Below are 25703 nucleotides of genomic sequence, written 5' to 3' on the forward strand. Positions count from 1 at the left end.
CTGACGAGACACTGAGTGTGCTCCCCAGACTCCAGCATGGATATCCTGACGGCCTGGGCTGTCACGAACCCGGCTGCGGCCCGGCTCCTTTGGGTCCTGGTCCTGGTTCTGGCCACCCTCCTGGTCTGGCTCTTCTTCTTCTGCTGCTACAGTTGGAACCAGAGATCCTCGCCCTCCCTGGAGAGATACCTGGCAGGTAGGTGGGCCCTTAACTCTTCTCTGTGAGTGAGTGGAGGCCTGTGCTTGATGTTGTAAAGTTTTAGCTCAAGTGAATTTAAGAGGAGGAACACTCAGTGCATTTCTTTTTTTTTTCCAAGTCTGGTAATTGTAAATTGTTAGTGTTTCCTCTCCAAGACTGCAGTATCCACATTTTCCATAATTTGTCAGCTCGTGTTGGCTCTGCCTCCAGTTTGTGGTTGTTTCTAATGTGCTCGTACCCACGTGAGAGAGGACACAATGAGTCTTTTATACTTTTTGGTACGATAAACACGTTTATTTTTAGGGCGTTGCTATGAGGCATCACATGCAGACTTTTTGATCAAATAAAGAGCTTGAGACTGCGCTTTAGTCATGCACCACACTCCAGGATGTGGGCTTAATAGCATGTTATAAATGTGACATGATGTAATGCAACATGCAGCTCAATCCCACAGTGATCTGCAGAGTCATGATAACCTGCACATCACTGCAAGCAACATGTGGATACTCACAGTAAACAATGACTCAGGTCTTTACTGTCCATCTTTTCTGCAATTTCACTTTTACCACATCATGAAAGCAGTTGACGTAATGATTGACCCAAATTTATTTGTTTTTGTATTTTTGTTTTTTTACCTTTTCTATTTGATATTTCTTTTTCAGCAATATTTTCTTGAACTTTTTTTCATATAAACAATGTCACCTATGGCCAGCAAATACATACACATACACGCAAAAAAAGAAAATTAGAGTATATTAAAATAAGTACAGACCTCAAAATTATACTCAGTGATTTTGTTAAATAAAAGTTATTGCTGTCTTGATGAATTTTAGTAACCTCAAAGACTTTTCTGTGCTGAAGCCATGAATGGCCATACATTCATACTTTGTTTTTTCTCCCTTCAATTTCCTCAAGATAACGAGATCATTTTCGAGAGATTGCAAGATACAGAAATTGTGTTTTCCCGTGATAATGACATAATTAATTTGTGATCTCAAGATAACAAATTAAATATGACAGGACTGATATTTCTGTGACATGACTGATGACTGCCCTGGACACTAATGTAGATTGTTTTGTGCTTTTATGCCTATTATTCTAAAATATTATTTAAACGAATGAGTGAATGTTACACCATGAATGCTAATGTTACATTAACTGTCTGTCAAGCTAACTTGATGACTCAGGACCTTACAAATCAAATCTATCTATTGTCCTACATAGATAGAGAGTGCAATCTACTCTTAGCTTTCAGACATCCAAAAAGTGTGTGAGTTTAATTCACATGGTGTGTGATTTTAAGAGCTGTCCGTGTCAGAGTGTACTCCATGTACTCTCTCCACTTTTCCACATATTTCTCAGTCCTCTCCTCAGAACTGAAAGAGATTTGTTTATATGATGCAACTTCTGTCGACTCTGTGAACCCATCCAAAGTAATATTTGTTTTGTTTTTTCCGTACAGTGTTGGCGAAGCATTCCAAATCTAAAGCTCCGACTCAGGTGAGAAAAATCTGCCCCAAAACAGTGACTTTGTTCTGTCTTTTTTAATGAATAACTTCCTCATATGCTCCAAAAATGTCAGCACCTCATGCCTTACATTCCTGCATAACCACGAAGCCGTCCTCAAAGTGGCGCCTGCTTTCATTATCAGAGCAGCGTGTCGACTTGCAATTCCCCCCTCAGACTTCAGAGGTCCCCGTTTACCTGCAGTTTGCTCAGTTTTATACAGTCAGCCTGCAGACGAGGCCAGCAAGACTGACAGGTTCATTATTACTTATTCAGTGTGCTGAAACATTTCTATTTATTGATATATAATGATTATATTTCTCTGCCAATATGTAAACATGTCACATTAATGCCCCAATATTCTGCAGTGTGTAAGACACTTTAATGTAATTTTTTAAGTCATTGAAGAGATCATATTGGAGGATTTTATTAAGGTTTCTTGGGGCTCTTAATATGGTCAGAATCAAAAAATTCAATTTGAGCATCTAAACTTAAAATTAACATCTTTTGAGAGGCCGTTTCATGAAAGCTTGAGATTAAACCAATGAAGTGTTGGTGCATTTGGCCTTGTTTGGTGCCTCCTTGGAAACGACTGCCACATTCTTCACTTTTCAATAAACCTGCCTCGCAGCTTTTAAAAAGTCCACCAGGAATGCCGCCTTTTAAACTCTATTTGATGCTTTGAAATGAAAACACGGTTTGGATTGACTTCTTAAAGCAGGTCAGCAGCATTTCGGTTGGTAAACTGCCTGCACATCATGTCAGGCACTGAGAATGTGTGGAACTATTTCTTTAAAACCACTTAAAAACTGAAATAATAACTCACAACCTTTTTCATTTTCAAGACTCTGTAGTCGGGAGAGTATTTTTGTTCTCAGGATTCTCTGTTCGACTATTCAGTATTCTGTTAACACACATCAACCTTCATATTGTGATTCATTCTTTGCCCCCAAAATAGGTTTGGTTTATTCTGCATTGCGATCAAAAGACACATTTGATGAACACCCACAAAAAAATAAAATGTAAGATCAAAACTGACAAGTAATTTAAGCCACTTTGCCTTTTCCTTTTTTCCTTATCTTTTTTTTTTCAAGTTTGATTGTTATTTACAAGGACAGGTCAAAATCAGACAGCACTACAATAGCTCGCACCTTTTTCCTAATCTTAATGTGTTGTAAAAATGGAGATTAAACCTGTCCTGAGACCTCTTTTTTAAAAACCCTCATCTAGACTGTTTTCATTCCTTTGTTGGTTGGTTGGTGGTATTTTTTCCAGTTAATTCCTTCTTGTAATATGTTTTCCTCCTTAGTTTTTTTAGTAAATGTTACCATGCTAACATTTCCTAATTTGCAAAATACAGCTGAGGCTGTTGGGAATGTCAGTTTTTGGAGGTGAAGCAATAAAAACTCTGACCTGATGTTGGCACTAAATGAAAATTTAAGTAATAACTTAATAACTGAATTTATTGAAAGTCATCCCGAGATGAACACAAATATTTGGACCAAATGTTATGTCAGTTCAGCAGTTGTTGAGGCCTTTTGCCCCTTATCGCAGATCTAAACCTCATGGTGGCGCTACATTAATATCAGGGGATCATCAAAGTCATAAGTCCTCATCATGTGGAAACCATGAATGCTTGTAACAAAGTTTGTGTCAATATGCCCAGAGGACGTTTTTGAGATATTTCAGTTTTGAACAAAGTGGTGGACTCACTGAGAGTCACAGTGCTTGCTAGCATGGCAAAAAACGTTTAACTTATGCAGCTCTGCAGTGATTCAGCGTGCAGTGTATCCTGTTTTTACATTTGATGTTCTCCTTCAGTAATAAGGGGAAGTGATGCATTAATGTTTCCAGCATGAGCAACAGTGTTCCTTTATGAATATAAGAGGAACTGACATTTTCTAAACCACAAAACAAAGTGCATTGTTCTTACTCGATGCCATCTGAACAATACACAACATTTGTGCTTCAGCAGTGATACTTCACTGACAGCAACCAGGCCGAATCTGGGCAGGTGGCCATCCGACCATTTTCTAATTCACAGTAGAAATAAAGTGACTCCCATAAGGAATTTTATACTTTTATTATACAAAATAAAAAAGAAATCATCAAATTAGAACTTGTTAATCAAAAAAGTGCCAGTGGAGGATCCTTAGCTAAGTCTTAGCTGGGCCCTTAATGTCCTCAAATCCTAGAAAAGTCTTCAAATCCTAATGTCCAAAGTTTCTAAAAATGTCCTACAGTCCCAGAAACGTCCTAAAATCCAAGCAATGTCCTAAAATCTTAAAAAAGTCCTGATATCCTAGAATGTTTCTTACATCCGAAAAAAAGTCCTAAGATTCTAGAAATGTCCTTAAATCTGAAAAAAGTCCTTAAATACAAGAAATGTCCAAACTTTCGGGAAACATCCGAAAACATTCTGAAATCATAGAAACATCCTAAAATCTTAGAAATGTCCTAAAATCCTAGAAATTACCTAAAATCCTAGACATGCCCTAACATCCGGGAAACATCCTAAAATCAAAGAAACATTCTGAAATCCTAGAAATGTCCTGAAATCCCAGAAACTTACTACAATCCCAGAAATGTCCTTAAATCCTAGAAATGTTATAAAATCCTAGAAACATGTAAAACATGTCCTTCTGTCATTTTGCAAAAGTGGCCCCTGAGCACAGCAAGTTGAGTGTCCTTGTACTGCAGTTTGTGTAGAAATAAAATATGCCTGCAGTGCACCTATTTAACAGATCCTCTTCAGCTTTGGCCCCCTCGTGTCCCGTCTCTCTGTTTATATTATTGCTATATAATCCATGTACTATAATAAAAGCTCTCAGCAGATGCAGCTTTATCGAGCAGCAATCCCATTAAGTATCCTTACAAATGGGCTCCTGTCGCACTCAGAGATCTGTGACTGGACTGGCCCCGCTCAGTGTGTTTTGGCACCGTCATTATGAGTGTTGTTACAGAGTGGAGAAGCACTGTGCGCTCATTGTGTGCGATAAGTTTGAGAGGCTCTCTGAAATGCCTCCATGAGTGAAGCCCTTTGTCTGTTTGGCACTCACACGCCAACAGAGGTCCGTTTCCTCCTGCAGCAGCCGGTTTGGGACAAAGAGACATGTGAGGTCTCTGTCTGAGGAAAAGAGCTACGCACAGCAACCAACGTAATACAGTGATCAGAGGTTACAAGGCTGGTATAGTCTCTGTTTTTAATCTGATCACATAAAAGAAAAAGCCTGCATACTAACAAAAAAGGCATCAAAAAAATATTATGCACTGCATGTCTTCAAAGACTGCCAGAGATGTTTAGAGTGAGAAGCTGTGGGAGGAGCGTCCTTAAATATTCCACCATGATGTGTTTCTGCTGGTTCAGAGGTTACAGCTGAGCCACATCACTTTGTGCAATATATGAATGATTTTATTATGTTTGCATATGATTTTCAACAACTGACTGAAAGAAAGGCTTGTTCATTTCGGGACAATGGAAATGTCACTCATGCATGCTGTCAGTTTAAATTTCCAGTAAAGAAAGATACGGTGGCCCTGAGAGCTCAAAGCACTGCAACTGAGGAAAATACATGCAAATAAACAAAACATGAAGAAAACACTTTCATCAGTCTGGAAGCAGATGTGCAGTATTTAGGGAAAAAAACAAACTTTGCTAAGTGAAAAACACAGCCAAATGTGGAAATGCTGCAAAGAGCACAAAAGAATAAGAAAAATTAAAAGGAAAAAAACCAAAAACATGTTTAGTTCACTTTATATACCCATGTTTAAACCAAGGGGTGGCCGTGGCTCAGAGGGTTCACTGATCAGAGGGCTGGCAGTTCAGTCCCGGGCTGCTTCAGCCCGTATTTCAAAGTATCGTTGGGCAAGATATTAAACCTCAAATTGCTCCCACAGGTGTTAGGTTGGGTGTGCATGGATAAAAAGTGAGTCAGCAGTGTGTGAATGTCTCGAGTAGTGTGAAAGTACTTTGAGTGGTCCAATAACTAGAAAAGCGCTATACAAGTGCAAGCCCATTTACCAATGTTGTGCATTTGTTTTAGTTCAAACACTTTGATTGCATGATTCAAATTTGAATCGGCAAGCTAGTAATCGGCAAAAGGTTAAAGTTGATTACAGCCATGTATTCCCAGGCCGTCGAATACCAACGCTTTTTCACGCATCTTGGCGTATGATACTGACACCAAACTCATCCTGTAGTGTCTATGTAAGACGCACCGGCCTTCATGTGCTCCAGTGTAAACTTATCTGTGGCAATATTTGACGCTCAGAGCAACAAACACAGACGTGTTCATGTTAAACTAAAAGTCAGTGCTGTCTTAATATAATGTTACATAACTTACTTTTGTCTTCTACTTACTGACATCAATCTGGTGATAAATTTCCGTCTGTGATGTTCTTATTTTAACCCAAAACGTGATGTTTTTTCTAAACCTAACCAAGTACTCTTGTTACCTAAATCTACCTGTGACTGTTTGACTTCAGTCACATGTTACAGTGAGTTTCAGAGCTGTGCGTCACATGCAGACGCTAAAGAGTGCATCTCAGAGAATACATTGAACATTAACAACAAAATATCAGAAATCCAAAAAAAAATATTTGTTTGTGTTCTGTGCCACTTGCAGCATTTCTGTATTTGATTGTTTTCTCACTTTCACTCTCAAAATATGCAAATATTTTCCATGTGCTGTCAAATTGGTGAGGATGTTTCCTCCATTTGCCTGTATTTTGTTTATTTGCATTACTCTTTTATGTTGCAGTGAGTTGAGCTCTCAGGACCACCCCAGAGCCAAAGAAACTACTTTTTTAAGACTGGAAATCAGCTAAGGAAGACCCTCTCACTTTCAATGATGCCAAGCAGGAATAAAGACATTAAAATCAGTCAACAGGCAAACAAATAAAAGTTCAAACAGATAACATCCTACAAAATATAAACAATAATAGCAGTGAAAATAGCTAAAAACCCAAATACAGGATAACAAACCACTGTACCACCACAACGTAACGTTCTTAACTCTTTAAAGTTCCACAGTTTCCATGAAATTGCACTATATGGTTTCTCACTGGGGTGAAAACTCTCCCTCGATGTAGTCCTTTTCCTCTTCAGTTTCAGCAGCAGGAAAAACAAAACCCCATTTGTTTACCTGACAGCTTTAATCATAATCAATGGCCTCTGAATAAGAAGTCTTTTGTCCGGCTCAGTCGTGCGTGCCAGATATCAAGAGCTGCCGCTTTCCAGTGCTGAGATCTATAATTGTAGAGTGGACTCTCCTCAAGGCAAACAGTAAAAACGAGCCTTAATTTGGAAATAAAAACTGAACTTGGTTCCATGTCAGATGTTGTGTTAGTGTTTTTTTGTGTTTTTTGTTCCTGTATTTTGATAGAACGGGTGAAGCGTCTGAAACATGTTGTAGCTAAAACTCGATCCTTCACAAATAATGATCTGTACGTCAGAGAGACTTAAAGGTGATACTGCCAACTATGCTGACAATAATGTTAAAAAAATAATTGAATCTTATGTTTTCAGAGGAAGAAAAAGCCCAAAGAGAAGCCAGTTGCTTCGGTCCAGTCAGAGGAAGTTGTGGTGAAGCAGTCCATGGCCCTTGGACAGGAGCCACCGGGTCCGGCGGTCAGGAAAAGGAAGAGACGACCTCTCAAAGCAGGCGTGGAAACTGTGACTGCAGTGAGATCACAGAAGGTGAGGATGTTTCTCCGCTCTGTGTGTCATCAAAGGCCTCGTTTCCTGGCATTTTAGGATCACTTTCTCCACTGTGCTCGCTTTGAAAGTCACTTCTTTTGACCTTTTAAAGACATGTATTTGGATTTGAAGTGTTTTTTCACTGGGCTTTGATGGCTCAGAGTCAGCTGTTTAAAGTGCAGAAACTAATGCATGTTGATTTTAAGAATTTTAGTTCAATTAACATTGATTTTTTTTCGCTCTGCACCAGTAGTCTGTGAGTGAATGTCTGAAGAAACATAAATGGCAGTTTATATGCCAAATATTATAGTTTAATGAAGCTATAAAGACATTGGATTCATAACATTGGTGAGAGGAAATATTGCCTACTAAAGGTGTGCTTTTGTCTATGTCTATTGTTTGTTTAGTTTACTTGCACATGAATAGAAAAGATAAAAAAGAAAATAAGTTTTAACATCATCATATGTGCATCAGGCATCATAAAAATGACCTGGAGCGTCGATCACCTTCCTCAGAGCTCCGCTGCTCTGTGGCTTCATTGTTGATGAGGTTGTCCCTTCAGCACGATGTGGGTACAGAGCTGCCACGGAGACGCTGGCATTCACATCTGATGGCACGCATCGTTCATGAATACAAGAACAGGCTCAGAGTGCCAGCGCTCCACCTCCTTTAGCCCCCGACTCCTCCATGCCCATTGATTCATTCTGCAATAACTAACAGTGTAGTACGGCCACACAAACAAGCGATCTGTCATTCATGGTGTTGTAGTTATGTAATTGCTCAGCATGACAGTTTTTAATTCGACTGAGTACAACTTGGCCCCGTTATCAGTGAAAAGAAGCTTGAAAAACATGACGCAGAATAAACAACTCACATGGCAACAGAGGACTAAATGGAACAGATTTCCTGATTAAAAGCATTTGCATCATGAGTCATTTGCATTTTTATGACACTGAAGTGCAGCCAGAGGTCAGCTGGAAAACACAAACAGTATACACAAGATGTGATGAGCTGGATTTAGGAAATTAAGCTGCAGTTTTTCATATTTACTGTGGTTTGAGTCCATAATTATACATCTAAGAGTCAGAGGAATCACTGAATGGTTAATAGCTGTAATCATCACAGTGCCAACAGGAATCATTTAGGCAGAATTTGGTGAACTTTTTGGTTACTTTCTGCTTGTTTGTTTTTATGCATCATAATGGCATAAATGTTGACTATTTAAAAAAAGAATACACAACACACAGTCCAATTACAGTTTATTTGCCAAGTTTCGACCTCCGGGGCTGAAAAATGAAACCAACACAAGGTGCCAAAAACTGCAGTTCTTGTATTGGCAGAAATCACATATAATATTCACAGCCATGTTTACATTGGTTACATCAACTGAACAAAATTAAGTTAATTAAGTTTTAAGTTATCTTAAGAATTGGACATAAGGTAAAACATAAATTAAGATAAAGTTCTATTTAATTTTTCTAGGCAGTTGGTTTTATCCTGAGGTACTGTGCCATTTTACATCAAAATTTCCACTGGGGATCTAAACAACATACTTGGCTACAAACGACAAATGCATTAAAACACATAATCAACCAATAGTGCCCGAAGCTGCACTTCTTGCCATGAAATCTAGATACGGTTGCCATATTTTTTAATTTTTTTTTATGAAAGTCCCGATTTTTATTCAGATTATTTCAGATTTGGCAGCACAGACGCTGAGCTCAGCAGTAGTTGCCTCTTTGTCCTGAAGGTGTGAAGTTTAAAGTGAGAGAAGAATCCCCATCGAGAGGCATGATGCATTTGTGGTCGTTTATGAAAGAAAAATAGCAGAATAAGAGCTCTGCAATGAGCTCGTGTGTCTGTCAGATCAGACATATGTCCCACCAGCTTTACGTGAAATGATGCACGGTGTGAAGAAGTGTCTGCTTCCGCGCGCTGCAATCAACCTGATCTGAGCTCGCTTCTCACATGCGCACCGACGGAGCATGCACGCACATCTCTCCTCTCATCCTAATGTTTGTCTGCTGTGGAGCAACAACTTGGCCCGTGCCGTTGTGTCAGCGGGGAGGCGCGCAGGCTGCAGACTGAGGGAGCTTCCTCTCTGCTCACCCCGCAGCTCGGATAAGTCCAGGTCTGTCCGCCTCATCATCCCGCAGCCAGGACAGCCCGGATACCGCAGGACGCAGGCGCGACTCCCGCTGCGGCTGAGGAGGATGCTGCTCTAACTTTGAGCGGATCTAACCGGGACCAATCCGACGACGGTGCCGCTGCGATAAACAGATTGTTGCAATTGTGCATCCGGGACCAAAATCAGCAGTCACCCTGGATATTTTTGGCGTGAGTAAACCAAGAATACAGATGATCCATATTTCATCTTTTGCCGCATCGCCGACGCTGTTAATCACATGATTTAGTGTCATTGGAGAAACCTGCGCGTTTGAAATAATCCGATTCAGCACCACTACGAGGATAAATGAAGGTGTTTTTTTTCTTTTTGCATAACCTGTTAAAGAGCAGGTGCTCCCCCATCACTGCAGCTGATTTCAGGTGGGGCATGCAGCGTCTAAGCTTTTTTGGAGAGCATCCAGCTTTACCTGTCAACTGATAATCAACAGATCCAGTCCTAATGAAGTCCCTCAGCTGTTCCCAGTTTCTAGAGAAGACAGAAAGAGAGGGGAGCCTCAGTCAGCTGTCAGTGTGATTCAGCCACTGTCAGACTCTATTCATACCAGCACACACCACTTAACTTTCTTCTACTTCCAAGTGCGAGAGTTTCAGGAGCATACTCTCTACAGCTCCTCGGGGTTGCCTGGAAACAGCTCAGCCTGATGCTTTCAGCTTGTTGGGTGAAGGCCGTACAAGAAAGCAAAGTCACTCTGAATAGAAATGTGTAACAGAAGGATAGAAGTGATGTTGGCATGCAGATCATTGGTGGATTATGAGACAATTGGGCCCTGGGCACAGATATTTCAGAGGGCCCCACCACCTCGGTGCAAGACACTTAGACTTTGAATTGGTTTTGTGTCTTTTTGTAGTTGTTTGGTTTCTGTGTGGTTGTTTTATGTCTGTTCGTAGTTGTCTGTGTCTCTTTGAGGCACATTTGTGTGTAATGGTGGTAGGCCTAATTTTGACTATTGGTTGTTTCAGGTCATTTTGTAGCCATTTCGAGCCTCTTTGTGGTGTTTTTTGTAGTCGTTTGGGTTTATTTGAGGTGATTTTGTCTTTTTTGTTCATTTTGTCTTTGTAATTGCAGTTGTTTGGCCTCTCTGAGGTGATTTTGTGTCACTGTGAGGTGTTTATGTCTTTGTTTGTGTTCCTTGGCAGTCATTTTGATTTGATGTGGTGTTGGTTTGTGTCTTGTAGTTGTATAGGTCTCTCAGGGGTCATTTTGTGTGTTACTGAGGTAGTTTTGTGTCTGCGAGATAATTTTGCAATTATTTATTTTTTTTGTGTTTGTGTGTAGTCATTTTGTGTTTCCTTTGAGTTGTTTTTTTCCTTTTTCTAGTGGTTTTGTGTCTCTTTGTGGTTGTTTTGTGTATTTTTGTAGTTGTTGGGGTCTTTAAGTTTGTTTTATTGACTTAATTTGTCCTTTTTGGATGTTTTGGGGTTGCTTTGTAGTCTTTGTGTCTCCTTGTGATCACTTTTTGCCTCTTTGCTTTTATTTTGTGTCTCTTTGTGGATGTTTTGCGTGTTTTTGTAGACATTTGGGTGTCTTTGAGGTAATTATGTCTTTTTTGGTCATTTTATGTCACTTTGACATCATCTTGTGTCCCCTTTTGGTTGTTCCGTGGCTTTAAATAGTCATTTAGTATCCCTTTTTGCTTCTTTTTCTGTTATTTTTGTCTCGATGTAATATTTTTTTTATCTCTTTCTGGCTGTTTTGTATCTCTTTGTGGTTGTTTTGCCTATTTTACAATTATTTTGTCTGTTTGCAGTTTCTTTGCATCTTTTTGCGGTCCTTGCATGTCACTTTGTGGTGTTGTCGAGCCTGTTTCTGGTCGGTATGTGTCACCTTGAGTGACATCTTGCAAGTGAAGGTCAGGGGGCCCTCTGACACTGTGGGCCCCTGGGCCTGTGTCTGATAGGCCCGTTCAGTAATTCAGCCATCTGTGTTATGTGTATTACTTGTCTCAGAGTTAAAGCTGTGGATGATTGCATATGACTATATGACTATTGGATAGATCAATGCTCTGCAGTACAGTGATGATTTGCAGATTGCTTTAAACATGAGAAAGGCTCACACTTTGCTGCCTGACTGCCTAAAGGATTCTGTATATTGATGCGATACATATACATATATGTTAACTTTGAGTCTTGCCTCAAGGCAGTCTTGAGATTTCTCCTTCTCCGCTGTGTGTGGGCTATTTCAGGAGCTATGAATTTTTAACATGACTCCCTTACAGTGTGTAGCTCTAGTTTTTCGTGAAACCCAGTCTGCATTTTCCTGAAGTTTTCATACAATATCTTTTATTGTATATGAACGACTGAATCTTAGAAGCCAGGCTGTACCCGTAAAACATCAGTATTAGCTGACTGGTCAAATAGTGGCTAAATGCCCACGTATCCATTAAGATCAGTCAATGAAGTGCCACCGGAAAGTATAATGCTTCACTGCTCTACTTTCAGAGGCAGACATTGTTGTTTGTTGATGACATATTGAAGGATGCTGAAATTAGCCAACAACTTTTCCTGAAAAGAAAACTTCCACACATGTCGAGTAATAATGTGTCATGTGCACATGTTCAAGGTCAACCTTCTTAACTCTTGGATCGACATCACTTTTCTTGTGCTGCAATCAGATGCCTTTCACTAGCATTTAAACCTCTGAAACCTGAGAAAATATGTTTGATTTCTTGCAGAAACACAGGAAAAACATAATGAGCAATTTGGCTAAAAAAAGAAAAAAGCAAATAAAGGATACGTGACAAGGAAACGATCAGAAAATTAACTTATCAGGATTACAAGATATGATCAAAAACGGGGGAAAATGTCCAGAAAATGATTTTTATAATTCTCTTAATTATTTAAAATTACATTACAGAGCAAAGTTTTTAGTACTTTCTTGGTGTGACTGTCTTGTATTTTTTGTTTTTTTACTTTACTTTTTTGTGTGCTTATTTCAAGGTTATTTACTTGCAATTTTCTTCTAATTTCTTGATAATTTTGGGCCATTTTTTGTTAAATTGCTCGTCTCCCAATTCCAATGTTTTTGAAAGAAATCAAGCCAATTAGTTCAGGTTTCAAAGGGATAAAAACAATTTAAGAAAAAAATAGTGTTGCAGTACTGCAATAACAAACAGCAAGTAGCCAAAAATAGCACGCAGCTAAATAATAACCTGAATGTGAACTGTATCTGGTGCACTGTAGACATTTCCCCTGCGACTTTGGTCCTGTCTTCTGCTGTCCAATCAGAGGAGAGAGGTTGTGTCGGTGCAGCCAGCGCCCCTGTGGGGAACATCCTGAGTGCTGGATGGTGACTCAGCTGAAAAGGAAGCTGGCAGCGTGGTGACGTTGTACAGTGCATCAGCAGCACCAGCCGTGCTCCTCACAGCAGTCCTCTGAGTGGGTCAGGTCTCAAGGATTTTGGTGAAAAATACTCCGACATCACACAGCAGTCTGAGCACCGGCAGAAACACTGAGCTCTTGTCCTGGTTACTGCAAGTTAGGTCTAAATATAGATGCTGAGCTGGGCAATTATGAGTTTATAAAAATAATGTATATGATTGTTAAATCTCAGCTATTTTTAGATAACTGTAAATAAAAACTTAATGTAGTTGTTGGAGGTTTAGTTTTATGTATATTATGTGAAGAAGTTTACTTCCTTTATTTGCATAACAATGAATCTCAGTAACCTGCCTTTAGCAGTGGCACCCCTTTATATTCAGATGGGCCCACTGAAAATCTTTGTTGGCACCCCAAAACCAAAGCGCCTTGGCAACGCCACTTGCTTTAAGCATCAACTTTATTACTTTGTAGCTGGGATATTCAACTTAAGGCTCCTGGGCCAAATCTGGCCCTCAGTCGGGTGCCACGTTCCCCCCAACCATTTTCTAATTCACAATTAAATGAAATGATTCACACTGGGAATTGTTTTTGTACTTTTAGATTACATAAGGTGCCAGAGTGCATAAAACAGCATCCAAATAGAGCTTGTCAACAAAAAAGGGCCAGTGGAGGATCCCCCGCAACCCCAAACAGGTCTGAGCTAAGCCCCTAACAGTAGCCGCCTGAATAATTCTGGCATTTTCATACGTTGTGTATTTATCACTTTGCACGGTCCCTTTTTAAACAAATTAAACCTAAAGCTAAGCTTTGCTGCTCGGGCTCGTGTCATAAAGGTCAATTGAATTTATTTAATATAAATCACAACTCCTCTGGTCTCCTTGAGAATGTACTAAACAGGGGAAAAACTGCTATTGTGATTTCTAGAAACATAAATCTGAATGTTTAAAGGCCTTCATGCACTTATGTGTAACATGTTGAGTTTGTGTTGCTATTTCACAATAACAACACAGTCGGGAACGGCAATTTTATTTATGAAGCACATTTTCAGACAGACAGATTTATCAACACAGTACACACAACATTCAAGTGAAAGTGCCAAATATGAGCTGATCAAAAATGCTAAAAACAGGAACAAGTATCCATCGATGCTTTTTCCAGTGCCCTTAAAATAACGTATGTTGCCCAACCCTACCATACATCATAGATGGCAGAGACTCGCTGTGTTTTGTTTTGGGAGGTTTTGTAACTCCATTTTGATCCTTTTTTCCTCACTGTTTCCATCCAGACTATGGAGGAGGTGAAGGAGAAGCCCAAGAGGAGGCCTCTGGTCCGGGCTGCGTCGGAGGAGAGCACCAGTGACCTGAGTTCAATAAGTTACACTCCGTCCCTCGGAGACACGCTGCCCTGGAACCTGCCCAAACACCACCGCATCAAGCGCTCCAAGTCCGCCTCCGGAGACGTGCTGGACCCAGCAGAGAGGGCCGTGATCCGCATCGCAGGTACGATGTTCACACTGAGACAAGGAGGAGGTAGAAGTGTGTGTCGGGGGTGTATTGTTGCTCCGTGCTGGAAACCCGATCCGTTCATGACCTTAATGACCTTAACCATTCAAGATCGATGCCTAACCCCAGCCATCTGTGCACATGCATACAACAAATGTATTTCCGCTGACGTGTGTCAAAAGGTGTTTGTTTTTTTAAGCTCTGCTCCATCTTTTTCCTTAATTTCCTGCTCATTTGCAAACTCTGCTGCTAACAGTTGTTGAGTTTCTCATGAAAGCTCTTTTATGTAAACAGTGGATCATATCGCTTTTGGGCACCTTTGAGCTAATTGACAGTTGTGATAATAATGTTTGATCTGTGGTCCTCGCTGTGGCTGCTGGCGAGTTGTGACCTCATATCATCATCATATCAGCTGTTGTCTAAAATGTACACTTCAAGTTTTCTGTCAGTGCTTCTGGCTATTGACTCACTGCTTTGCTTCTCAGAGCCGAGCATTTGTTGCATATGCTGACATTTGGATTGTGAGTAGAGCTGCACAAATCCGATGTGCAAAAACAATCATATTGCGATTATTTTGATGGATGTTACGATACGAGTCGCGGTTTCGAGAGAGTGGTAGCTGTTGGCATGTTCTGGCTTATATGCTTGACACTGCAGCTGCTTATCAGGGCTGGTTGGTTGTATATCTATTTGAATTCAAGACTCTATATCACCTAAATATCAAGATCTGCTGTTCCAAATTTGCATACATACTCTAAACCCCAGAGACTCTTGTAGGCAAGAGATATATTGCATAACAGCATAATTACCATCTCTCTTAATGCTCATTTACTCCCCTTGAGGGATTTATCTGCTGCTCCTCCACCTCCTGTTAACTGTCTGAACTCTCAGATGATGTAAGTCGCTGCCTCAGCACTTCCTGCGGTGGGAGTCCATGCTGTCTCCTCAGAACATAAACCGACCTCTTTCTCTCCCCTCCCTGGTCGTCTCTGATATCGATCAGGTGGGGTGGGGTACTGCAGCAGTGTTGTGTGTCTGGGTGTGATTGTCTCTGCACACAACAATAGCATCAGCAGGATTGGATGACTCCAAACTTCTGCAGAGCTGGTGCACAAGCTGGAGTTTTTGGAGATTGTAGGATATGTGGTTGATTTGTTTCTGGAGTCTAACATCCTTCTCATGACTTACTGTAGTGCCTCCAGACGTGAGCGGGATGCCGGGGGCTGATGCAATATATTAGATAACGGCGACTGTATCAATGTTGTCTCATTGGATGGCTGCCATAATGACGCTGGAGCGATTCATTAGCCTTGTGAAACACATACAAGGCCGGAGCTGTAGCTTTATTTCACAGTAAATGGAGACAGGACCATTTGTTCTCAGGCTGCAGTCAGTTTGAGAGGCAGACTGTGTTGGCTGATACTAAATAAGATGTCAGTGGGACTGTATCAAGGTCCTAACAAGTTAGTTTATCGACCAGATAATTGTGACTCTTGACAGTTGCTCAGCTGACGTCCATGCAGTGATAGTGATAAATAAACACAGTTAATGCTGGTAAAAGATTTCAAAAGAATCCTCAGGTCAGGAGAGTTGTAGAGGGAAGGGGAGTGAATGATCCTGGTTTGGTTTCTTGAGTCATGTTGTCATAACCATAGCTCATAATATCCACCAGGGATACCAGAGATATTAACTTTACTTTATTTCAGAGTCAGCTTAATTATCAGTTTATGCCATGTATGTCAGACATACAAGAACTGAAAATAAGTTTCTCCTCATGCTGCACATGGTGCAACAAAGTACTAAGAACGAAAATAAAGATTATAAAAAACTAAAATACAATAATTATATCTATCTATTTATCTATCTGTCTGTCCATCTATCTTACCAAATCTCCGCTCTCATTCTCCACCGGTGTCTCCGCTGAATGTCCACTCCGCTCTCAATGTTCGACAGGTGATTCCAATCCAATCTCAGTCTCTTCTAGGACACCAAAATGTCTCGGTCCAGCCCTGATACGGTCATTTATTACCGTGCTCGCTGCTTACAGTAACCGCTGAACACCGGTGTTACCGGCCGCTGTCTCCCCCCTCCCTCCTTCTGCTCTGTGTGTGTGTGACAGGGACATGATGAGAGGACATGATGAGAGGACATGATGAGAGGACATGATGAGAGGACATGATGAGAGGACACGGTGGACGCGGTTTGAGTTCAGGTGTTGTGAGTTTCCAGCTCAGTTATGCTGAAAGAATAAACTGATTTCTGATGTTTGATTCCTTCTAACAACAAGCAGAACAACATGTAAATCTGCAGAGATCACAGCAGAGCCGTTACTTAGGGACTGTTCTGTAGCTGCTGCTTCCTGACATTTTCGGGAATGTTCCTCTCTATCGTTCCACTATAACTCAAACAGAATATTATTTTCGGCATTATTTCTGTACAAAGTAAGTTGACATAAGAAGATAAGGAAAAAAATATATATATATATATATATATATATATATATATATATATATATATAAATGAAATTGATTTTGCTCTTGAAAATGACTTTCTTTTACAAAAATGCGATTTTCCCAGCTTTTTGTCTGAAATGTCGTTTTTTTATGGAAATGCACAAATTACATTCATCTGTACTCACCACATCTCAAACTTTCACACCCTCAGGTAATAAAAAAAATAACAAAAAGAAATTATTGGTTATCGTATTGCCCACGAGAAGCTGTCAATTATTGGTTTACGGGTATCGGTTGAAATAATCATTACCTGCGTTGCTGAACCTCAGAATATCGGTGTATCATTTTAAAGCTCTGGTATGGTGTAATCTGGGTAATGGTAATGGCCTTTCTGAGGTTAAGGTTTTTAGCCATGCTAAGATCCTGGCTTTAAGGAAGACAATGTTGGTCTCTCAGTTGTTTAAAGGTGCAGGTTATCATCTGCTTTACAGTGTAGAAGCAGCATGGTGATAGTATGAATACAGTCGTGTCCATACACATTGGCTGGTTTTTGGTCCATGGTCGGCCCCTGAATACACAAAATAAAATCATTTTTATATATGTCTTTCTTTTTAAGGCTATGAATATAACATCTGTAATCCTGCTTCTCAGTAAGAGATACACAGTGACTCACTCTGTGTCGTGGCCCACAGTGTGGGAGATGAGTACAGTACAGGGTTATTGCAGTACCATCGTTTCATATTTCATCCAGGAACATCGCTGCAGGATGTTTAACACTGAACGAGCACAACGCTGTAAGACAGACCGAGAAGAAAACAGACAATTAGCTGTTCTCTATTGTTTGCTGTGAAACGACTCCTGTTATGTTATTGTTGTAACTATAAGATTGCTCCTCCTTTTGAATGAGATACCCTCACTTACTGACTCTTTTTGAGATTATGTTCAAATTGTAGAGAAAAGTGTTACGCAGATGTCACGCTGCCTCTTACTGTCTTCTGTTTTCAGGTATGCTCATAACAGATTCAGATAAATTATTCAGAGCTGCTTTCAGTGTTGGATTTTGTGCAGTTTTTGTCAGTATTGAATTCTGGATCCATTATTGATTTTACATTTTACCGTCTTCACCATGGCTGCTTGCATCAGCAGTGTGTGTGGATGTGTTTGGGACTCTTGTGCAGCTGACAAGTGCAAAGTTTTGCTTCCTGTGTCGTTCATACAGATGTGTTTTGTTTTTTTTTCACCAACCAAGTGTGTTTCCCGAGGCTTCTCCTGTCAGTTGTTTCCAAGTAATGAGAAATGCTTTTGCACCTTTAGAGTAAACAGAGACAGAAAGTGTTTTACCGTTGTATGCTTTGAAGTACTGTTATCAGACTCAGGCTCGTGGTTTGTGTAGTATACATGCTGGACACTAGAGGACAGTATGCAAAGATAAAGTGCAATGGAGCGTGTCTGCATGTCTGCAGTCCCTTCACTGACAGTGTTGCTTTTATGAACCATAATTTAATTTCACATTGATTCAAGTTTTTAAGACATTTTCTATGTGCAGAGATTTATGGAACTGCATATGTGCACAGTAATAACATGAGGAGCAGAGTTTGTGGACAGAGACGATTTTTCAACAGAAAAACAAAATATTATGTGCCATATTAGGTTCACTGGCCAAAAAAGGTTGTACTTTGCCTTGATTTAATTTTACTACACCAAGGAAATCAATGCTTTACTTATTACGGTACTCGACAATAATTTTGCACATTACATAACTCAGTTTAATAGTATTATTTTTCTCGATTAGTTGTTTCGTGTATTAAATGTCAGAAAACAGTGGAAAGTCTCAGTTACTGTTTCTGAAAGCCCTCAATGACGTCCTCAAATGTCTTGTTTTGTCCACAACCCAAAGATATTCAATTTACTAATAAAAAAAAGAAATGTTCAGATTTAAGAAGCTGAAATTTAGAAAACTTTTACTTTATTTTTTTGACAAAAACACAAACTTAAACAGATTAGCAAATTACTTTGCTTGTAGCGTCATAGTTGACAAGTAAGTGATTAATTAATTAATAATGCAGCTCCTCCAATTACATTTTTAATGAAGATGTACAGTCTGCCCGAGCTTTATAACGTTGTTTTTAAACTTAATCAAGCAGCTTTACTAGTAATTTAAATGTTCCCTACATGACATACTTTTTTTTAAGTATAAACCTTAATTTGAATAAAAATGTTGTGCTTTTGATTAATTTTTGCCCTGTATTTTTATTTAAGTATCAAATTTGGAGCTATTTATTATTGCACTGGAGATTTAATGATTTAGCTTTTTTCGTCTATTATCTTATTTTACTTTATAGTTTTATTTGAAATGATTTCTTTAAAAAAGGCAAAAATAAGTTTAAAAATGGTTACACAAAACAATTGCAGCATGATCCAAATTATTATTTTTTGTTTGTCTATTTATTTATTTATTTATTTCCCTCCCTGATGAGGTTAAAGGTGACCCCACTGTCACCACAGTAACTTTAATTACTGGCATTGGAACGGTAATGCTAATGTGATTACAGTCATATATAACTTCGGACCACATTATCGCTGCACTGACCGTAGTTAAACCTGTGATTAGTATTCAGGCTGCCGACTTAAAAACAAGTAACCAGGCAAGGTCTCCCAAACACAAATCAGTGATTACATAAAAAAACAGTCCATGAATAGTGAGCTGGCGGTTGTATCCTGCCTTAGATGTGTTGTTGTCCTCTTTTCTTTTAGCGGAGAACATAAATTAGTGGCACAGCCGGGCCAGAGAGTCTTTAGTTTGGTGATGTGTGGGAGGGACGCTTGGCACTGCAGTCAGACGCTCAAGCCAAAGTCAGACAGGCGGACAAAAGTGAGACTTTCTCTCTGAGAGACACCATCCGCTGGCCGGTGATGAGAAAACAGTGGTATGGTTTTTTTTTTTACACCCATACCGTGGCAGACAGAGATTTGTCCATTTCCCCCATCAAATAGTGATATCAGAGCCAACTGTTTGCTGTAGAAAGAAATTAGGGAAGAAATTATCAAGCCCTCAGGTTTAATTTGGTGATCTGTGAAACCCTCATGTTTTACTTTGCTGAGCTGAGCTGTGATGTGGTGGTTTATACTGATCTTCCCAGAGGTGACTGGTCACAGTTTTTGCTGATATTTTCCTTGATTTGCTGTTGATACAGTTTGCCTACCTGTATGTGGCTCTCTTTTCTTTGGCATATTGGTGCCTTGTGATTAGATTGCATTCTCTGTTGTACCAAATCAAAAGCTTCTGTTGTAGACGTATTTTTAAATGTCAGTTAAAAGTCCAGTAACAAGAGTTTGTGCCCAAAAACGGGCAAAGAATCTTTACACATAACGAAAGTCGGAGATTCGAATCATCAGTCGGAGACTCCTCAGTCAACTGTTGAGCACACGTTTTTTCTCTTTTTGCTCGTCAGTGCGCTGCACAGTGTCGAGTGCAGAGTGAGTGTTTTTAAAGCTCTGACAGCAAGTTAATACGATATAGTCTTTGGCTTTTTTTTCTCATCTAGTATCTGCACAAAATGTTGTTGCACATTTGCAATCAGTCGGTAGCGCTGTTAGCTTGTTAACTATATTACATGACTGCTGTTGTCATACTGAACGTCCTGCTGAGCCCTGCTCAATATTTAAAACTTTACATGGAAAAAAAAACAACCAAAAAACAAAAATTAATCGTCAAATATTTGTATTGAACAGCCGCATCTGATTCAACTGGCATCATTCTGAGTCGGGTACAGCCCTACAACATCAATGTCGATGTCATTTTCGCTACAAAATACTTTAAATGTGTGTGGATTTCTCTTTAACAGTGAAAGTTTTTGGTGAAAAAGCCCAACAGGAAGTTGTAATTACACCATTTGGCCACTACAAAAAAAAAAAAAACTGTCTTCAAAGCCTTCAAAGGGGCTTGCAGTATCCGTAATGTAAACTATTTTTTTCTGGAAAACTAATAAGATCTGTTTATTCGGCTTAAAAAAAAGTTTCTCCTTTTTCATTTAGTTTAAGGAGCTTTTTGTGACATTTATTTATCCATTATGCCACTATATCTTTACATAGCAAATACTTGTTTGAATTCTGAATGTCATATGCAGCTTTTTATTAGATTCATTTAAAAGTTGGCTCATTTTATACATATGCGAATTGTTTTTTGCACGCATATTGGAGATTGATGGAGGTTAAAAACCTCCACTGACATTGCTGAAGGTGCTGTAACTCATGAGAGATAAACATCATTATTGTCAGAACTTTTCTGCAACTCACTTATAGGTCATAACTCACTGGTTGAGAAACACTGTACTTAGTTTGGAGGCTCGAAGTTGCTGTACTTGATTATTCAATTGACTCACGGTGTTGAAATATTTTCACATTCCTGGTGTGAAGGATTTATTCATGTTCATTTTGCAATTTGCAGTTTCATGCTGTTGAAAGGCTCCCATTTCTTTCTGATAGCTGAGTAAACAAAAACTCCCAGCAGTATGAGAAAGTGATAACTCACGCACATGTCCTGAAGCTGTGAGGATCATTTTTCTGCAGTATTTTGTTAATTTCAACAGTGAGAGGGTAGATGCACTACTATGCTATTTCGCCAAGTGTTTTTTTTTTTTCTCGAACATAATTTGAAGAGCGTGTGGAGAATTTTGAGATGGTGCTCAAGCTGTGTGGCTCATACGGATGCACAAACACAAGCACATGATGAGATGACATTTAGATACTGAGATTATGTAACACTTTGAACCTTTCAACAACAAATAAGCCCGTCTGTTTCTGATGGCATGCATGAGTAATAAGAAAGTACTTGCTGCATAATAGTATAACAGTAATAATAACAATAAAAAATATGTTTTTATTCTCAGAGTCGTGGTATTTTGTACACTGGCTCTCTGACACAGCTTGTTGGGACTCTGAAATAAAAAGGAGCAGACATCAATGTTATTTGTTCCATCTGTGCTTTTCCTGTTATAGCAAGTCTGAAATCACTTCCTTGTTCACTCAGTCAGGTTGTAATTTTGGATAATTACCAGTCAGCAGTATTTCTCACCATCACTGAGAGGTGTAATTGTAATTTTCTGTCAAAGGTGAAGCATTGGGTAGTGAAGTTTTTTAGCTAGAAGCACACATACTTATTTCTTTCTGCAATTTGTGGGGCATTTCTTGTCAAGTTGGCTTTTTTCCTCCAATGTTTTTTTTTTTTTTTTTTAAATCAAACTAATTTGCTCAGTTTTAAAGGCTTAAATAGCTTGCCTGAGGCATCTAAACACAGCACAAGAAAACTTGTGTCGATTCAGGTTTTAATGGGTTAGATAACTTAATTGCAAAATCCTCCAAAGAATCAACACTTCTAATGTGTTCTTATCAACACTTGAAAATTATCTAGGCGGACATTTAGCTTTTTAAAAACAACTGGTCTTTGAATGATTCACACAGTAAATTTCCTCTGAAATTTTCCTGTCAGATAAAAGTTGTCAGTGCTTCTTCCAAGCTGCAGTTCCTTGTAGAAAGGTGCAAGTTCAGCTGCAGTTTTTCTTGGCTTCCTGACAAACTATTGTCGCAGCTTCATCTGACAGCGTCTGTGATGCCTGTGCCTGTAATAATAGATCCGATTGCTGTTTTCTTGGCAATGTGGACCTGACATTCACACTACTAAGTACAGGGGTTAACAATTAGACTCCTAACTTACACTGTAAATGACTGGAATCTGATTCATTGTGAGTTTCCAACAGCAAAATCAATCAATCAGACTTTATGTGTATAGCACTTTTCCTACAAACAAGCCCGCTCTACGAATTATCACAGTAACCCTCCACATAGGCACGCAAGCACACAAACACATGAATAAATAAAAACAAGAGTTTGTGATTAAGTAAAGCACTAAAAAAGAAGCATGCTCATTAAAGTCAGGAACTGAGGAAACACCAGAGGCAGGACAAAACCTACAAAGAGAAAGATAAAAATAAATATGTAAATAACTAACTAAATAAATAAAATCATGATAGTAATATAAAGGGGTAAGTGACAGGATAACAGTACAAAGTAAAATAATAAACTCATATGTTAAAAAATATAAAATGTAGGAAGTAGTAAAACTGAAACAGACTAAATGTTTTAAATAAATTGTCAGTAGAAAAATAGATAAAGTTCAATTAAAAGCCAAATTTTAAAAAAAAAAAGGTCTTGAATTTGCTTTTCAAAAATCAGAGCACGGAGGTCAAAGTTGATGGATATTGTTGGATTTAAAAGGATCACATCATCACAGCTTAATCATTATAGCTCATGGAGTTAAATTACATCATGTGATGTGACACACACGTTTACTTTGCTTTTTGTGGAAATCTCACATGGACATTTTTTTCTGAAACAGTTGGAAGTTCTCTTAAAAGTTTCAGCTTTATTCTCCTTTGCTGTGGTTGTAACTTCCACACACACTCAGAGTTGTTTAGCTGTGTGATCCCGCACTGATGCAGTGTTTCGTCCCTCTCAGAAGAGGTGTGGTCCTCTGGCATCAAAATCTAAGACCCTGTCGTCATACAGTTTTGGGAATATGACGTGCCTTTGAGGGGAACCATGTCAGTGTTCTGGCAGTCTTTTTTTAAAGCTGTGAATAGTACAGGATCCACTTGACGTGCCTTGTCCCAGTTTCTCCAGCAGCGGGAACTCAAATAACCCCACGCAGCCTCGTCATTTGTTTTTTCATGGAGGTAGCCATGTGTGTCTCTGTATCTCGGGTGGAGTTGGCCTGTGTGGTGTGTGTGTGTGTGTTTGTGAAATCAGCCGGTCCGCCTCAACTGGTGTCTATCTTTGTGGTGTGTGTTCGCCTCTGTGCCTTTAAGAGGAGGGTCTGATATGTGTGTGTGTGTGTGTGTGGGTATTTCTCAAGCTGAGGAGGGGAGTGGTGGTGGTCTGGAGTGAAACCTACAGCTTTAGAGGGAATACTGTGACTGTGTGTGGGTGAGGAAGAAGGTGGGGACAGACAGATAGGTGGTGGACAGACAGCCAGGAGGGTTTTTATCAGCACTGAGGGGGACAGAGAGTCAGAGAGGGAAAACAGTGCCAGTGGGAAGTTTAAAAGAAAGTTTGAAGAGAGAGGAAGGTGCCCTATCTCCGACTCAGTATCAGCAAGGCCATGTCCATGCCCATGTTTGACCCGGGTCAGCGGCTGTCAGAGGAGCAGGACTATGTGCAAGCCTATGAGAACGTCAGAGAAAAGTATAAAGGTAACCACCCTCTCTTCTTCTTCTTTAGTGGCGTTCACAGCACAAGTGATGTTGAGAGCTTGTTTGAATGGGAGGTTTGGGGTGAGTGAGTGCGCGCTTCATGTTGACTGACATACCGGCATTAATTGGTTTCATATTGATTTAGACAGATGTGAAGTGTCAGCTGACAGCTGTCTGTGGGATCTAGAAACAGGAAGTGCAATATTTCTATAAGAGATGTCCCGGTCAAGTTTTTTGCCCCCGGTTCCAATCCAAGTCATTGGATATCAAGTTTCTGCTGATATTTATATTTACCTGGATAATACAGCTTGACAATGCACACTTCAACTACTTTACAGTTATTATAATCAATCCAGTGGTTATGCTTGACAGTTTAATAGCTCTGCAATGCAATACAAGAAAAAAATGATGCATCCAAACAGTTCCTAAATCTTTTATTTTTTCAATGATAACAAAGTAAACAAACTAAAAATATTTTGAAATGGCTCTTAACGCAATTCCACAAAAAAGGTAAACAAAGTATTTGTATTTAGTATTTAGCATTATAGTAAAACCAGTTCACCAAAAATGAACAAAAAAATAATTTCCACTTAAAATGGTTTGGCAGCTCAAGTTGAAAAAAAATTGACTTATTGGTGTAGCAGAATTACAATAAAACCTAAATATCTGCTGCTAAGTGTGCTCTCTGTTTATGACACCTGTGTAACGGCAGAATAACAGAATTAAATAATGCATTGGTCCAATCCAATAGTGACATCTCTAATTTCTGCTGTAGAAATGACACTTTTGCAGGGAGCTGCTGGAGAGACATCATAGAGTTCAGCATCAGTGATTGTTATTGCTATAGCTGCAGTCTGGTGGAAGTCATTCAAGTCATCATTTCAAATCATGGTTTCCTTTATGCTGATTTTAGTTTAGTTTAAAGGAAACATTTGTCTCTTAGATGTGGGAAGTTGGGCTGTTGCCTCCAGGTTTAGGCAGTTAAATATATATAAAGAACAAATAAATCCTTGCCTGTGTCCTCTTCTCTGAGCGGCGGCCTCCTCTGCATACAGGGGAGTCACTGGGCAGAGTGGGCACAGAGAGGTGACACATTTGGCCCTTGAGTGAATGGCACAGGTCCAACATGAGGGATACGAGCCAACAAGGCGGCACATCAGAAGGACATACACCTGATTATGTCTGGGTAAACACAGCTGTGACTTGATAGTGTTTTTCATTTCAGAAAGCAGACACAGGAAGCAGGTCATTTGCTTACGAGATTCATGAGACTGAATTTGACCAATGCAAAACCAGGGAGGGAGTCATGACCTCTGAGCTGCAACAGGCAGCAGTATGAATCTGGTTTTTATACACTGTTATACTTAAATACTTGTGTGCAGAAAAATGCATTGATGCGTTTGTTAACTATCACATGCATTTCTTCATTTCTGCTCTGTGTATAGGTCTCCCTCCATGTATGCCAGCAAATACAAAGTTTATAATTACATGCAAACAGGCTAAGGAGAAAAAAAGGCCCTTGAAATGTCATGGAAAAGTTTTGAAATTTTGTCCAAGGAAGTGTGTAGGGAGCCTGTGGATAGGATACATTTC

At 39.5% G+C, this 25703-nt stretch overlaps 1 protein-coding gene across 7 annotated transcripts in view; it reads left to right on the forward strand.

The window, feature by feature from the left end:
- The window catches only part of pleca (plectin a), a 134509-nt gene continuing 108806 nt past the window's right edge, over positions 1 to 25703 (forward strand). For 2 of the 7 annotated variants that reach the window (XM_088090103.1, XM_088090104.1), the window contains exons 1-4: positions 1 to 196; positions 1662 to 1699; positions 7233 to 7403; positions 14194 to 14407. In XM_088090103.1, coding sequence (XP_087946229.1) covers positions 37 to 196; positions 1662 to 1699; positions 7233 to 7403; positions 14194 to 14407 — 583 coding nt within the window. In that variant the 5' untranslated portion in view covers positions 1 to 36. Of the gene's footprint in view, positions 197 to 1661; positions 1700 to 7232; positions 7404 to 9211; positions 9741 to 14193; positions 14408 to 23811; positions 24111 to 25703 lie in introns of those variants that run through there. The other 5 variants (XM_088090105.1, XM_088090106.1, XM_088090113.1 and 2 more) reach the window with 3 other exon arrangements.

This window comes from Plectropomus leopardus, chromosome 17, assembly GCF_026936395.1.
Source record: "Plectropomus leopardus strain MGB_pleo_1.0 chromosome 17, ASM2693639v1, whole genome shotgun sequence".
NCBI lineage: Eukaryota > Metazoa > Chordata > Actinopteri > Perciformes > Serranidae > Plectropomus > Plectropomus leopardus.